The 16,994-nt window shown below is 42.0% G+C and overlaps 2 protein-coding genes across 6 annotated transcripts in view; both read left to right on the forward strand.

The window, feature by feature from the left end:
- Window positions 1–16,994, forward strand: part of KANSL2 (KAT8 regulatory NSL complex subunit 2) — a 295,431-nt gene that overhangs the window by 143,539 nt on the left and 134,898 nt on the right. The gene's annotated exons all lie outside the window — the stretch shown is intronic.
- ADCY6 (adenylate cyclase 6) lies at window positions 15–16,749 on the forward strand. Of its 2 annotated transcripts, XM_069092640.1 has the most exons (13): window positions 15–239; window positions 459–606; window positions 6,503–6,600; window positions 7,175–7,262; window positions 7,414–7,530; window positions 7,813–7,971; window positions 8,188–8,366; window positions 8,834–8,869; window positions 8,956–9,085; window positions 9,521–9,784; window positions 11,609–11,813; window positions 12,301–12,425; window positions 12,679–16,749. In XM_069092640.1, the coding sequence occupies exons 3-13, from the start codon at window positions 6,539–6,541 to the stop codon at window positions 12,802–12,804; spliced, it is 1,491 nt and encodes a 496-aa protein (XP_068948741.1). In that variant the 5' UTR covers window positions 15–239; window positions 459–606; window positions 6,503–6,538; the 3' UTR covers window positions 12,805–16,749. The 2 variants fall into 2 exon arrangements, with proteins under 2 accessions (XP_068948741.1, XP_068948742.1); XM_069092641.1 differs by lacking the exon at window positions 15–239 and having other exon boundaries at window positions 256–606.

The raw sequence follows: 16,994 nt of genomic DNA on the forward strand, positions 1-16,994 counted from the left end.
GTCTCCCATAGGACTGATGCCTGGGTGGAGCTTAAGGAATGGGGGAGTGATGATTTCATCCTGGAGTGTGAATCACAGGGAAGAAGTCTCCCCAGAGCTAGTGGTAGTAAGGCTCATATAATGGGAGGACCAGGGAACAACAGTCAAGATTAGGGTAAGGCTTGAAGGGAATAAAGTTTGCCCTCTTCACTCACATTTTGCCCCTCTCTTCAGGGCATCGATGATTCAAGTAAAGACAAGTAAGTGAAGGTCAAGACCTGGGATTGGAGGGCTTGGGTTGTGCACTGCATAGAATATATGGTTAGAGCACTTGGGGGCCACTTCCCTCAAAATGGGTGGGGATTGAGCCTATTCTCTTCTTTTGTAAGCCCCAGGCTTGTTGGGGACTTAGGCACACATCATGCTTTAGTGCTGATTCTTCTTTTCCCCTGGTAATACACATTTCCTATATCTGGCAGCCGTGGTGCCCAGGAAGCCCTGAACCCTGAGGATGAGGTGGATGAATTCTTGGGTCGCGCCATTGATGCCCGAAGTATTGATCAGTTGCGCAAAGACCATGTACGTCGATTCCTTCTCACCTTCCAGACACCAGAACTTGAAAAGAAGGTGAGGGAACTGGACACAGAATCAGGATTTGGGATAAATAAACTTGAAGGAGAGGGGAGAATTGTGAGTAAACCTAGGAAATAAAGCTAAAAATTAACTATGGGACTTTCTGGAACACATCAGAATAAGCCAATTTTGCTGGCCTCTAAAATAAGATTCAGAAACACCACCGAAAGAAAGAATGAACTACAATAAAGAAGGACCCAGCAGCAATAGAGCAAAGCATGTGTGCCCCTATGATTAGGGACAGATGATTGAGGGAGCTCTTGCAGCCACATATTGCTGTGCAGCTAAGGTGATAGGGAGTAAGGAAGTAAACAGTGGCTCTCCTTTGCCTCTACAGGATGGCTAAAGAAGTCAGCTGCTTTTGTAGCTGCTGCCACACTTTTGTGCCATGTTTTCTATTTCACTTTCTCCCCACGGGCAGAGAGGGATGATGCTGATGGACACCAAGTGAATTCCCTTCTTCTACATTTAGGGTAGAAGGGGATCAAAGGAGTCACCCTGAATATTGGGATAGAAAGCAAGTCTAGAGTGGGGTTTCCAGAGAACCCTCAGCAATATCCTTTAGGGGCAACAGATAACTGGCTTGAAGTATCTGACAGTAACCATATCAAGTTCATTCCCTCCCCATAAGAGATGGCAGGAGAATTTAGCTAGCTCATTTGGTTCCTCTACTACCACCTACTCCACTGCTGGAGAGGAACTCACCTAAGTATAGAACCATTTCCCTCTCTAGATACTGTATAAAAAGGGGAAAAAATCCTAGAAATAGGAAGGGGGTGGACATAATCTGACAGATAATGAACAAATCAAAGAAAAACCCTGGATAATGAAATTTCACAATATTATTGTACCAATACAGGTATATTAGGTGATTTACTATTAGAAGTGATAGAAATAAATGCACTAAGGTAATTAGAATAAATTACAATTCAGCAAAAATAGCAAGGCATCAAAAAATACTTTTAAAAAGATGCAAAGCCAGATAAAATCAAAAGCTTCCCTGGAAGCAGCAGAAAGTCAAGTCATCAAGCATTTAAGTACCTACTATGTTCCATGCATTGTGCTAAGTAAAGAAAGGCAAAAAGCTTTGGCTCCGCTCAAGAAGCTCATAATCTAATGGGGGAGATAACATGCAAATGACTACGTACAAATGAAGTGTAGACAGGATAAATTGGAGATTATTATAGAGGGAAGGCACTAGCTTGAAGGGAGATAGGGAAATGGTTCTTGCAGAAAATGGAATTTTATCTGGGACTTGAAGGAAGCCAGGTAAGCTAGGAGGTGGAGATGAGAAAGGAGAGCATTGCAGACATTCCAGCCGGTGGAAATTCTTGGAGTCAGGAGCTGGAGATTGACTTAACCGAGATGGCCAGTGTCCACTGTCACTGGATCTCAGAGTAGGAGGAGGGGAGTAAAATGTAAGAAAATTGCAGAGGTAGGAAAGGGGGCAGGTTTGGGCTTCAAAAAACAAACAGATGATTTTGTTTGGAGGTGATAGGGAGCCATTGGAGTTTATTGAATGAGTAGGAAAAGGTGACCTGCAATTTAGGAAGATCAGTTTAACAGCTGAGTGGAGGGTGGACTGGAGTGAGAAGAGGAAGGAAAGAAGAGAAAAAAGCATTCGTTAAGTGCCTACTATGTTCCAGGCATTGTGCTAAGTGCTTAATAAATATCTTAATTGATTCTCAGAATCATCCTGGGAGGTAAGTGCTTTTTTTTGTGTTCAGTCATGTCCAACTCATCGTCACCCCATTTGGGGTTTTCTTGGCAAAGATACTGGAGTGGTTTGCCATTTCCTTCTCCAGCTCATTTTACAGATGAGAAACTCTAGGAGGTAAGTGCTGTTATTATCCCTATTTTACGGTTGAGGAAACTGAGATGAACAGAGGTTAAGTGACTTCCCCAGAGTCACACAACTAGTCGATATCTGAGGTCAGACTTGAATATCTAGCAAAGGAGACTGGAAAAATAAACCAATTTGGTTAAAATCAAAGAAGTCTAAGTTATCAGTGAAGAAAAATATTAACATATAGAAGATATATCAAGAAATTAAAATAGTGGACTAAATTTGTCTAATTCTGAATCCAGAAGCTATACAAAAATAAAAGATTTCAAATTCAAAGAAACATGTAGAAAATTTCCCAGAGTGTGTCATTTCACAAAGGTCAGCTAGGTGGCAGAGTGCATTGAGCAGTGTAGAGCCAGAGTTAGGAAGACCTGAGTTCAAATCCAGCCTCAGACACTTACTAGCTGTGTGACCCAAGGTAAGTCACTTAGTCTTGTTTGCCTCAGTTTTCTTATCTATGAAATGAGCTGGAGAAGGAAATGGCAAACCACTCCAGTGTCTTTGCCTAGAAACCCCAAATGAGGTCACAAAGAGTCAGATATGACTGAACAACAACAACAATCATTTCACAAATGGAAAAATAGCATTTTAGGACAAGAAAGGACCTCAGATCATTGAGTTCCATTGTCTGATTTTAGAAAGGAGAAAACTGGGACTGAGAGAATTGATAATTTAAGAAATCAAGAAACTTAAGAAATATAAGTATCAAAGAAGCTAATTATCAGTGTCTAAATGATAAAGAATTATTAAAGATTTAAGAAGCTATAATAGACTTGAATCTCAGGGTTTTTTTTCAGTTATAATGATTGTTCAAATGTATAAGTATCATTTGTGTGTGAACACCAACATACGCATTGAAAAGCTTGGGACTGAATCTGAAAATTACATATCCTATAAATCTGAACATTTTACTTGAACCAGAGAGAACCTCAGAGTTTGACAAAAGTCCATAACTGAAAAGACTAGGAAGAACTTTGGATTAGCTAAGCAATGTTTTCAATAAAAATAATAGAGAACATTAAACTTGTTATGATCAATAGTTAATAACTCAAAGTAAGCTATATCCACTTTTAAAAATAGGAACCAATTAAGATTTTAGATAAGTGTTTTGCAGTTAATGAAAACAGTTATAGTAATAGATATTTACTTAGCAATATTTAATTCATATATCCTGAACAACATATAAGTGGAATTTATTTTTTAAAAGTTAAAAATTATGACAAAAATCAATTCAAATAAAAATAGTAGAGAATTTCAGTATTCAGTCATCTGAATATGATAAAGTGATAAAGTTGACAAAGAAATAATTGCATTTATTTAATAAGCTGTAACAAACATATGAAAGGAATTAGGTAGAAAAAGTAGGGAATACATAATTTTTTCAAGTGTATATCAAGCTCTTACAAAAAAATTATCACAAACTTGAGCATAAAGAAGCTATGAATAAATTTTGAACAGTGATTATGTTGAGGCTCTGGCATTATTTAAGAATTCATGTAGCTGCATATCTCAACTCCATTCCATACATTAGTTTTGGTAGCTGCTTTGTCTGAAAAAACCTTTTTCTTAAGAGCCAGCTTTTGGGTGATGAACCTCTTCAGACTTGGCAGCATTGGTCCTCAGACAACAGACCTATAAATGGTTCATCCCTTGTTGTCCTTGGAAGACTTCAGTTTAGAAATGAAATTGAGGAACCCAGGATCACATGATTGTCCTGGGGAAACATTGCAGCAGACTTCCATACAACATTCATCACAAGACTAATTCTCACTTATATAATGCTCTAAGATTTTCAAAGTACTTTATGTATCTCATTTAATTGTTACAACAACCCTTTGAGGATGATATTCTTATTCTGATTTTACAGATGAGGAAACCAAATATGCATGTATAAAATATTAGCAAATACAATACAGAAACACATTTTAAAATCATTATTTATACCAGGAAAACAATGATGGTTCATTGTTAGGAAATGATCAATATACCACAGCAGTGAGAAAATCCAGTTTGTTAAGATAATGACCAATAAACGGGGGGAAAAAGTTTCAGAGCAATAGCATCTATTCAAGTTGAAAAAATAAACACCAAAAAGAATAGGAAAGGAAGAATTTCCTTCAGTATTTGAAGTATGTACTTGAAACTCAGGGCCAATATATGCAATGTCAGAGCATAAGAAGTATTCTTATTAAAAATTAATATAAAACAAAGTTACTAATTTTCAATATTTATGTTGGGTATAGCTAGCATCAAAATTACAGGAAAAAAATAAAGGGATTGACACAAGGAATGAACAAATCAGATCAAAACCGTATTTCATGGGTATCTCAACAACAAAAAAATGGATTTTAAGTCAGCAAAGATGGGGTGGCTAGGTGGTGTGGTGAAAAAAGCACTGGCTCTGGAGTCAGGAGGACCTGAGTTCAAATTTGGCCTCAGACACTTAACACAAAAACTAGCCATGTGACTTTGGGCAAGTCACGTAACCCCAACTGTCCTCCAAAAAGCAAAAAATAAATAAAGTCAGCAAAGAGTCAGGATATAAAATAAATGCATAAAAGACCTTGGTGTTTTTATATGCTGCCAATAAAGATCAAGAAATTTATTTGAAAAGAACCCCATTAAAATAGTTTTACTGGTAACTTTTTAACATCTCCTTCATGTCCATGCTTATCCCTTTCCTTTAACAAAGAATTGAAAAAGTAATTCAACAAAATTTACCAATACTTTAACCAATTTTGACATTATATTTAAGTTCCACACTCATAGACCCCAACTTCTGTGAACAAATGAAAGACCTGCATTTTCTCTTCTTGGGGACCAAGGTTGTTATAATTCCATAGAAGAACCTTCTTTTTAACAATGAAACACATTAAGTATCTTTAAATTAACTTACTTGGATGTACCTTTACAAAAAATAACTAAACACTATTGCAGAAACAAAGGTTTAATACCAGAAAGAAAATCTAATGTTCCTAGATATGTCAGATCAGAATCATAAGCCCCCAAGTTAAGTCCCACAGTGCCTGGCACATAGTTAAGTACTACTTAATACGTATTTCCTTTCTTTAATTATAGATTCAAGGCAATATCACTGGATTTTAAAAATAGAGCTAGATAGAAGTATAACAAAAATGCATGGAAAAACAAGGCAAGAATATCAGGGATTAATTTGTGGGAAAGTGAATAAAGATGTACTTTCAAAGCTTAAAGCAATTTGATAAAGCTGTTATAAAAAATCCCCTGGCAATAGACAGTTTGGAAGCATAGAATGAGAGCTACAAATATAATCATATCTTTTGAACCCAGGAATCTCATTTTGTAAAATACACTCTAAAACTGTAATCAGTAATGAACACACTTTCTTTTTGGTTTAAATATATATACTCAGACACTTGACATTTAAGTAACTGTGTGACCTTGGGCAATTCACTTAACCCCAATTGTCTTGCCTTCCTCCCTCCCACCCACCCCCCCGTGTGTGTGTGTGTGTGTGTGTGTGTGTGAGTGTGTACAAACCAACATTATTTATAAACTCAAAGAACTGGAAGAAGGCTATGTGTATGATGTTCAGTGAATGGCTCAATAGACCAGCTTGCCGATGTGAAACATTGTAATACAATGTAAAAGGACACAAAGAAATTTAGAAAGACTCCTTTGAAGTAATGTGAAACAAAGAAAACAGCTAGAGAAACATATATATATATATATATATATATATATATATATATATACAGAGAGAGACTGAAGGAAGAACATGTCCACAAATATAGAGGCACTTTGACCAAAGGAACATAACTCACAGGAAGTAACAGGTTGCCCCAGACATTTTATTTAAATAGTTGTAAATGTGGTTTTGATTGGGATCATTTTTAATTCAAACAAATTAGGTAATAAATTATTTAATTTAAAAGAGTGACTGCCGGGGTCAAAGGACACAGGATGAGAGTTTTGGTGAGGGAGATGAGGGTGTGGTGCAGGAGACACCTCTTCCTGGAATTCTGTGTTGGTGTGGAGCTCACTTTTCTCTCCTCAATCTCCTAGTATTCCCAGAAGGTGGATGCCCGCTTTGGGGGTTATATGGCCTGCACACTACTAGTCTTCTGTTTCATCTGCTTCATCCAGCTCCTCATCGTCCCACAGTAAGAAATACTCTTGTCCCTTTATCCTTTAAAGGCTTCAAATTTATGTTCCTCCAATCCCTGTACTGAACATGTCCTAATTTCATGACTTCCAGAAACATCCCTTCCCCTCCTAGGCCATTACAGAGTGGGATTATGCCTTTGGCTATTGAGAGGAGTCAGGGGAGTAGCAATGAATGGTCAGAGCGAGTTTTGACACCCACATGTCCAGTCATGTAGGCCTTGTCCCCCTTTTTTTTAAGTAAAATTTTATGTTCTTAATTAAACATTTATTATTTTCATTCCCTCCCATCTTCTCCTCAGTAAAGAAAAAGAAATCCAAAACTCTTATAATAAATATGCATAGTCCAGTAAAAATCAATTCCCGTATTTCAGATATCCAAAAATGTATGTCTCATTACCATATTATTCTTTGTCAGGGTGTGGGGTAATATGTTTCCTCCTTGGTTCTCTGAAATCGTGGTTAGTCACTCCATTGATCATGGTTTTTACATCTTTCAAAATTGTTCATTTCTGTAGTGTTGTTATCGAATGAATTGCTCTAATCCTGATCATTTTCCCTTTCTTTCCTTAGTTCAGTCCTGATGTTGGGACTCTACATCAGCATCTTCCTGCTGCTGATGGTCACAGTCCTAGTGTGTACAGTCTATTCCTGTGGCACTGTGAGTTAGGGGCTTTGGGATGGAGGGAGGTAAGGGTTAGACTGAGTGTTGCCAGGTCTGTGATGGGAAAGTAGGGCAGAGAGGAAGGAAGGCCTTACCTTAACCTAGCTATATCCTTAGACCTGGGACCACCTTCCTTCCTCTCTTCTAGCTATTCCCGAAGTTCCTGCAGCGCCTGTCCCGTAGCATTGTCTGTTCGCGGGCCCACAGCACAGCAGTTGGCATCTTTTCTGTCTTACTTGTCTTCATCGCTGCCATCGCCAACATGGTACCTTCCCTAGCAACTATATATATTCCATCCTTCTCCTTTCTTGTCCACATCTCCCTTCCCCGTCCTGAACCCCACATCACCTATCCAGAATACTCACAGACTTCTACCTACTCTAGATGAGACTTGAGTTATTTCTTTGCTCTCTGATTCAAGAGGGCCAGAGCACCACCCCCTATGAGTCTTTCCCTTGGGGGATGCCCATTTCTTTTCTTATTTTTCCTGAAATCCTTCATGACCTCAGTTTGCCATTAATTCTGTGTCCTTCCCCATTGCCCCCAGTTTACCTGTAACCATACTCCTATACGGATCTGTGCGGCTCGAACACTGAACCTGACACCTACAGACATCACTGCCTGTCACCTGCAACAACTCAACTACTCTCTTGGCTCAGATGCCCCTCTCTGTGAGGGTACTACAGCCACCTGCAGTTTCCCTGAGGTGCCCAAGCATCAATCATTGTGGAATGGGAGGCTGCAGAAGGGAGGTCATGTTGGGTACAGGTCCCAAGAAAAAAGGATGAGAACTGGGAATTAGGGGGTGAGGAGAAGGGTTAGAAAGGATAACCGGGGATGTTTGAGGGAAATTGGTTCAAGTCTCTATAGGCCACAATTGGGAGAGTAACACTGCTTTTGCTGTTACCCTCCCTCCTGCCAGTACTTCAATGGGAGCCTGCTGCTGAGTCTCCTGGCTGGCTCTGTCTTCCTGCACATAAGCAGCATTGGGAAGCTGGTATTGACACTTGTCCTGGGGCTGCTATATCTGGCATTGCTTCTGCTGGGGCCCCCAGCTGCCATCTTTGACAACTATGACCTGCTGCTTCGTGCTCATGCACTGTGAGTGTGCCCCCACCTAGGTACCCATTAGTCTTCCCTGACTTGAGTCAGTCCCTTTAAGTATCCCTACCCAGCTCCCCCCACTTCTGGATTCCATGCCCTGTGACTTTTGTCTCACCCTTGCCCATCACAAACACTTGCTCTTTTGAAGGAGACCTAAAACTGGAAACTTTTTAATAATCATCTTGCCTTTGCATAATGCTTTGTCCTTTAAAAAATGCTTTCACATTGATTATTTTAACTATAATGGGGTTAAGTGATTTCCCCAAAGTTGCATAGCTACTTAGTAGAACAACTGGGACTGGAATTCGGGACTTTTAACTCGTGATATTCTTTTAAGTGTATTAATACCTATCAGTGAAACTCTTCTTCTTCTAAGAACCTCACTCCTTGGGGCGAGTCCCCACTTCCATTCATCTATGAAGGCTCTACCTTTGACTTTGTCCCCCTTTTCTCCCACCCCTCAGGTCACTTGGCAATGGAACTCTGTATGAGCCAGATTGGTAAGTGAGAGCTATTGGGAAGTGAGGAGAGGTCCATGGGTACTCGGTGCAGGTATGTGAGCCCATCACACTGTACTTGTCTCCAGCCCTGCAGGTGAGAAGGTGGCACTGAAGTACATGACTCCTGTCATCCTGTTAGTGTTTGCACTAGCGCTGTACTTACATGCCCAACAAGTGGAGTCAACTGCTCGACTGGACTTTCTGTGGAAACTGCAGGTGACAGAATGGGCACTGGGGTGGTCATCAAGTAGATTCCTTGGGATAAGGCAGGTGACATGGGGACAGCCATCTCACCTAATATGGAAACTTATCTAATACTCTTTGGGTGTTTGGCACTGTCTTTTTATCCCTAACCACTACCTACAACAGTTGTAAATTTGTTTCCCAGGCCTACTCTTTCCTTTCTATATACCACTCCCCCATTTTTCTCCTTTTAATATCTGTACTCACCTCACTTGTCACTTTGCTATACCTCTAAGATAGTCCCTTTCTTGTGTCTTTATTCCCTAGACTCCTGATCCATACTTTCCCTGCCTGACCTAGTTCCATATGCCTCCCACCCTATGTCTACTAGTATCAATTTTACTCATTCCCTTCCTTGTGCCAGTGTTCCACAAACAGAGTAGTAGGTGATGGGTATGGTGTCCACAGGCAACAGGGGAGAAAGAGGATATGGAAAAGCTCCAGGCCTATAACCGACGGTTACTACATAACATCCTACCCAAGGATGTGGCAGCACACTTCCTAGCCCGGGAGCGGCGCAATGATGAACTTTACTATCAGTCTTGTGAGTGTGTGGCTGTCATGTTTGCCTCCATTGCAAACTTCTCCGAGTTCTATGTAGAATTGGAAGCCAACAATGAGGGTGTTGAATGCCTACGACTGCTCAATGAGATCATTGCTGACTTTGATGAGGTATTTAACCAATGTGTGTGGGGAGCATCAGGGGAATTGGGACACTTGAAATTAAGGAACATGGAGAACTCTGGGAATGGGGACTGGGAGGATTATGAAAGGGAAGCTTTGTTTAAGGGGTTTCTGAGCAGAAAAGTGAGGACCAGGAGAGAAAAAATGCTGGGATGGAGGGAGAGATTGTTGGGGGCATAAGGAGGGAGATGACATAGGTACCAAGATTGGCATGGGAGAGAAATGGGGTAATTATTAGACACGTAAGAGTCACTGAAGATGGGAGTTGGGCACTAGGGGAGCAAGGAGACAATTGGTAAAGAACCCTGAGGAAGTCTTGGTCGTGAATGGGGATAAATGTGGGAGAGGTTCAATGGAATAGAGGAAGGTGGGGATCATAGTGAAGAAAACTTGAGGGGTGGAGATAGAAACAGAAAGTTATTGGAGAGTGAGGTAAATACAGAATATAGTTGATGGACAGATTGATTCCCCAAGTAGAGGGCAGGAAATGATCTAGGCAAAAGATCAGGTAGAAGATGAGACACTTAAGGCAGTGTAACACTGATCCTATACTCTTTGTTGAGAGTTACTGTTATTGTATGGTGTTCACAGTCTACTTTCACAAGAATAATTCACTTTACAGTTAGGTGGGAAAACTACATCTCTCTATGCTGTTAGGAAAGCATATCCTAAAATGTCTATGTAAAATAATCTATAAATTTTGGAATGGTACGTTAGAGAGGCAGCTGAACATGGCAGATAGAAAGTTGACTTTGAAGTCAGGAAAATGTAGATTTAGCTCTTGCCTCTGTCACATACCTGCTGTTTTTGCAGCCATGAGCAAGTTATGTAATCTGGTTATGTGACTGATGCCCTAGGTTATCATTTAAGGTTTGAAGTTGCACACAGTAGGTGCTACTCTACATTGATGAAGGGAGTTTATTCATCCAAAGGTCCCCACACTAATGGAGTCAGAGGTTTGGTTAAGAAAAAAAAAAAGCCCACCATGTTATAAAAGCCTATGGAGAAGCCAAAGGACAAAGGTAAATAGGATGATAGCCCCTGGGGACTCTAGAAAAAGGAGCAATGACCAGATATAATTTCTCGCTGTTTTAAGTGTTGTCCAGGTGCTTTTTAGAAATGCTACATTGTGAGGGGCAGCTATAGCTGCAAAATAGAGAAGAGTGAAACATCAGGTTGCTACTACTTAGGGAGAATTATTCTTTAAGCACTGCTCTCTCCTCTATAATTTTATGTTTACCAGGCAGCCTTCTAATATTTAATAAGCTCCATAGGTACTTGATACTGGGAAAGGTATTCCCTGAATAATAAACAAAAAGTGTTCTGGTCAGTGGAAAGATTTCCAACTATAAATAGCTAGATTGACACCCTGTTCCATAAACAGACTTTGGTTCATATGAATTAGTTCTCTTCCTTAACTGAGCTAAAGGTAAAGTTAAATTTCCAAACCTGTATAACTCAGGTCCAGATCTTGAACTGTGTCAGATCAGTCAGCAAGCACCTACTATGTGTTAGGCCCTGTGCTAACTGCAACAATGCTAACATGACAACTCCTGTGAAGCCCAGTGCAAAAAGCCAGCCCACCTTAAGGAGATTCACTGCTATAGAGGGAGGAGTCAGATTGATAGGGACCATCAACAGAAGTATGGGAATTGAATAGGTAAAGAAGGTAAGTAAAGTCAGTGACAAATGCTAGAGTTTAATTGACATGGTAGGGATGCTTTCCCCAGGTGTTCCCAAGGCCCATTGTGCCTGAGCTTAGGTTTTATGCCTAGGGAAGAACTGACAGTGATGCCAGCCTGTTCCTTCTAGATTATCAGTGAAGAACAGTTCAGGCAGCTGGAAAAGATTAAAACAATTGGCAGTACCTATATGGCAGCCTCAGGACTGAACGCAGCCACATATGATCGGGTGGGGCGTTCCCATATCACTGCACTTGCTGACTATGCCATGCGGCTCATGGAACAGATGAAGCACATCAATGAACACTCCTTCAATAACTTCCAGATGAAGATTGGTAAGAAGAGCATAGAGGTGGGGGAAACAAACAGACAAATCCATGAAGTCATCCAAAGATCTGGGAGCAATCTGGGGGCCATCAGTGAGTTAGGGGGGCCTTCTACCATGACGGCATTCATCTAGGGGCCCAAGTTCTTATGGATACAGGGATGGTCAACCTGCTTCCTCAGGTTTTCAATCTAATCCTTCAGGTTACTTGAGAGATTCTTCCTCCCTGAGCAGTCTTGATGGATTGGGGAGCCCCTGAGTGGAATGCCAGGTCTGTTACTGTAGATTAACCACCACTATAAACCACCCTTTGTGACCAGGACTCAAATACTAGACTTCCTGCCTTAGCACAACTGTTCCTTTTAGATCTAGGTTCCAGTTGTTTGTCAGCTCTTTAACTTACTTAGGGTTCATACAATCCTGGGGAGTAAGGACTTTCCAGTCCCTGGGCCCTGAATTTAGTCCAGACCCACACTCCTACTCTCTTCCTCATCTAGGGCTGAACATCGGCCCAGTAGTGGCAGGTGTCATTGGGGCACGAAAGCCACAGTATGATATCTGGGGGAATACAGTGAATGTGTCAAGTCGTATGGACAGCACAGGGATCCCTGACCGAATCCAGGTAAGGGAGATAAATGTAGAGGCAGGGAGGGAGTAGGATAGAAGGGACTTTTGAATATTTGTGATTGCAACCAGGTGAGGGGAGGGGTATGGCTGGTGAGGGAAGCTGAGAGATGGGGGTAGGAACAGATGGGGGAGGAAGAAGGGAGAAGAGGTTGGGGTAGGCCAGCAGAACCAGGGAAACCCTGGTAGATTTAGACCTGCAGATTTAGCTTGGGGAATCTAGACTGAGTGGGCTTTCCTCCCCTCACCAGGTGACCACTGACCTGTACCAGGTTCTAGCTGCCAAGGGCTACCAGTTGGAGTGTCGAGGGGTGGTCAAGGTGAAGGGTAAGGGGGAGATGACCACCTACTTCCTCAATGGTGGCCCCAGCAGTTAGCAGAACCCAGCACAAGTCTCAGCTGAAAGGATGAAGCTGGGCATTAAGTGGGCTCCGTTCCCACCGGGTGGAGCCATGGAACAGATGCCTTAGGGCTCAAGACTCTGAAAACCACAAAAGGGAAAAAGCCAGCATGTTGGTGCTTAGGCTGTGCCTGGATTGTGCCTGTTCTGCCCTTGAGCTGGTGAATGAGGGAGCAAAAAGAGTTTTGCAAGTGACATTATTTTCTTATCTGGGACTAGAACTGCTTGCTCCCTTTTCCTGTCTTCTACAGCCTTGAGGGAGAGGGGGAGGAGAAGAAGGTCACAGAAAGGAAGAGTCTTCCCCACCTCTTCAGAGTTGGTATGGCTATTAAACCATCCCCACACTCTGTCTTTCCTGGTTATAGGACTCAGAATTGGAAGGGACCTCACAGGTCATCTAATCTAATCTATACCTAAAAAAGAATCCCCTCTAAAAATATCCTTGACAAGTGGTCATTCTTCCTTTGTAGGAAGTCTTTAAGTAATGAGAAACTCACTACATCCCAAGAACTGCCCATTCCACTTTTGGATAGCTCTAATTGTTAGGAAGTTTTTTCCTTAGAGCCAGAATTTGTTCCACACATTGCTTATAGTTCTGTCCTCTGGAGACAAGCAAAAGAAATGTATTTCCTTTTCCCTGTGACAACCTTTCAAATATTTGATGATAGTTGTGTTCCTTCTAAGTTGGTTTTCTTTTCCAGGCTAAACATCCCTAATGACTTTAACTGAACCTCCTATGGCAAGGTTTCCTGGTCTCTCAAAATCCTGGTAGCCTTCCTTTGGATATACTTCAGTTTGCTGATGTCCTTTTCTAAAATGGGATGCCCAGAACTGAACACAATCTTCTAGGTGTGGTCTAATCAGAGTAGAGTACAGCCAAGTAGAACCTCCCTTGGTCTGGACCCTATTCTGGTGTTAATACAGTCTAAGACTGAATGCCTTCAAAGTGTCCTACTCTGCTGACATATTGACTTTGCAATCCGTTAAAACTCTGAGACCTTTTTCATATAAGCTATTGTCTAGCCCCACCTCCCCCAGCTAGTACTTGTCTTTTTTTAAAAAACCTAAATGTAGGTCTTCACATTTATCTATATTAAACTTCCTCCTATTATTTTCAGGACACTGTCTTTTGCCTGAGCCTGTCAAGATCTTTTTGGATCCTGGCTCTGTTATCCAACAAGTTGGGTATCCCTCGAGACACTGTGTCATCTAGAACTTAGATAAAGGTTCTGTCTACACTTTCACCGAAGGCTTTGGTAAAAATGTTAAACAAGGCAGGACCAAAGATAAAGGCTTACAGCCTTCAGGTTAATGCTGATCTGTTAATTATTGGGGGGTTTCTAGGGAGGTGTCCATCTTTTTATTCAACTAGTTCCAATTACATCCAACTGTACTATCATCTAGCCTGCATCTCTTCATAATATCCCAATGTCAGGTGAGGTTTTTTCCAGACGCCTTGCTGAAATCCAGCCATACTGAGTCTATAGCATTACTTTGATAGGGCTGGCAACCCTGTCAGAAAATGAAACACGGTTAATCTGGCATGATGTGTTGATTAACCTCTGTTGTCTTATAGGGACTATAGCTTCCCTTCCTAAGTGCTCAAAAACCGTTGCTTTAAATAATGTGTCAGGAATTGTTGGGATAGTGAGCTCATCCTGCTCTCCTATTTTTTACTTGTCCTGAGAGCATCTTGTTTAAAGACCAAGATAGAGAAGAAAAGAGTATATTCTATGCCTGCCTTCTTTATACCAAATCCATGCCTATCCCCATAATGAAGTCCCATGCTGATTTTAGCCAGATTCTCTTCTTTGGGTACTTAGCATATGGGGGCAGGGGAAGAGGAGAGAGCAGAAAAAGGAAAAGCTCTCTTTGAAAGCTCTACTTTTCCATCTTTCAGGAGACAGTTTATTTTTCCCTCCCCTTCTAGACTGCTCCCATAGGAGCCAAAGTGACCTCTTATTCTTGCTGCCCCAATTCAGTCACATCCCCTGTACCTCTTGGGCAGTGGCAATAAGTTTGGATATGGTGTTGTGAGATGGGCCCAAGCCAGATTCTGAAGGGATGAATGATGTCACAGAGGTGAGCAACTATGTAAATCATCCCTAAGTGCCAAAGAGAGTGGTTCAGGGGACGGGTTTTTTTACCTGTGCCTTCTCTGCTCATGTAGGGCCTCATTGATGGGGAAAGGGAGTGTCAGGGTATCGAATTCCCTCTTGCACAGTTCTAGCTGACCACCCAAGTGGAGGCAGAGTTTTTCCACCTCCTTACGTTTTTAGCCTATTAGATAATAGACATGGACAAATTTAAAAGTTTGGGGTGTGGCAATGGGCATTGGTCCCTGCCCCCCCAATCCCAAGATGCTAGGGTTAGAGTGTGTGTGTGTGTGTGTGTGTGTGTGTGTGTGTGTGTGTTCGGTCCCCTGGTCTTCAGTGGTCTACTCTAGGTTCTTTATCCAGTGTGTATCTGGTTTCTTAATAGTAGGGCACTTCCCCCATCCTAGGGGAACGAGGAGAAGTGATCAGGCAGCAGAAGCAACAGCAAACTCAGCCCTGGTGGAAGGAGAAAGCTGTGTGCTAGGGCTCTGTACTTTGTGCCAAATCCCAAAGTGCCATTTGTATGGAGGCTACATGTGCTCCATTACTATCTTCCTGCCCTGGTGAAGAGGGACTGTCTCTGTTAAGTTCCTTTTCCCAATGAATCTGTTTTCTTTTCGGTATGATGGGCAAAGGCTCAGGAATTTTAGGGTACCCCTACTTTGGTCCTTGGAAACCTTATGCCTTCAAGAGTAGGGAGGAATAGAGACCCAAACACTAGTACTAGGGACCTTGAAGGTTACCCTAAACTCTGCCTTTCCCACCTTTTGGACTCTGGGTCCCAGGTTTGCCTGGTCCCCTCCCTTCCCTTCCACATGGTCTAGAAGGACTGCCAGAAGAAGAGTAGGTTAGAACCACAATTCATGTGTTTTTCCTCCTACTTCCCTCTGGCCTAAGTAGTTGGTGCCTTGGTTTCTCTATCTGAACCTTCAGCCCAGATATACCACTCTTAGAGATCACTTTGCATGGTAGCTGCAGAGTCAAGGTCCCTTGGGTAGCCAAGAATAGGGGAGCAAGAGAATGTCCTCAAGCTCTTTTCTTCCAGGCTACTTTATCCTTGGACCCATTTTAGAGCTACTTCTGCCTCCTTTTAAGCTACCAACTATGGGCTGATCTGGGTGTCTGTATTGAGGCTTGGGCACCAGATACTTTCTCCCCACCCCAATTTTTGCCTACTTGGCAGGCCCAAATAGGAAATTTCACCTCTCCCATGAGAAAAGAGGTGTGGTACAATAGCTAGAGAACTGACCTATGAGTCAGGAAGGCTGGGACTCAAGTCCCGTATGAAAACCTTTTTATGACCCTGGGGAGGTGACTTCACAACCTCTCAGTACCTCCAGGCAACTCTCTTATGGTCTTAAGCTACAGAGCAGGTGCTGACTACATTGGGAGAGGGAGTTCTCTCACTGGAAGTTCCCTCTAGGAAATCATGGATGCAATACAAAAAATGATAGAAAGGGGTTCCTATAATCGGAAAACATGTTGGGCTGGGTGGGACAAGAGAGTATGTATGGTCAGATGCTCCCTACCTGGAAGTCTGGGCAGAATTAGGGGAGCCCTGAGGGCACCCAGCTGTCCCTACTTACTGCCCAGGGATTGAGGGAGCCTATCTGCCCCTTATACCCCTAGTGCCAGTGGTTCCCTTTTCCCTTTATGCCATTGCCCTCTCCCTGCCTTCTATTTCAAAGAGGGGTTTGAGGGGGAAGGTAGGGGACCTTGGGGTTTGGTTTTGTAATTTAACCACTGTGGGGAGCAGGGGTGGGGAGGATAATATAACATGTATTTCAATGAAATATTTAATATATTTAAATATCAATAAAATTAAACTTTGTAAAACTTCTGAGTCTGTAGCTACTCTGGGCACTGGAGTTGGGGTGGGAGCACTTTGTTGGGTAAAGGCTGGGATTAGCAGTATTCTGACCCAAGAAGAAAGCTGGAGAAGTTTCTCCTATTTTCTCATTTGTCCCATATTGGGCTATAGTATCCTCCAAGGAGCAGTTGTAGGCACCTCCAGATGCCTCAGCACCAAGTGGGAAAGTTTGTGCTCACAGATATTATGTTCTTTTCTCCT

Source organism: Petaurus breviceps, unplaced genomic scaffold (genome assembly GCF_028583685.1).
Source record: "Petaurus breviceps papuanus isolate PSGF00001 unplaced genomic scaffold, PetGlider_PUasm1.0 191, whole genome shotgun sequence".
In the NCBI taxonomy this organism is placed as follows: Eukaryota; Metazoa; Chordata; class Mammalia; order Diprotodontia; family Petauridae; genus Petaurus; species Petaurus breviceps.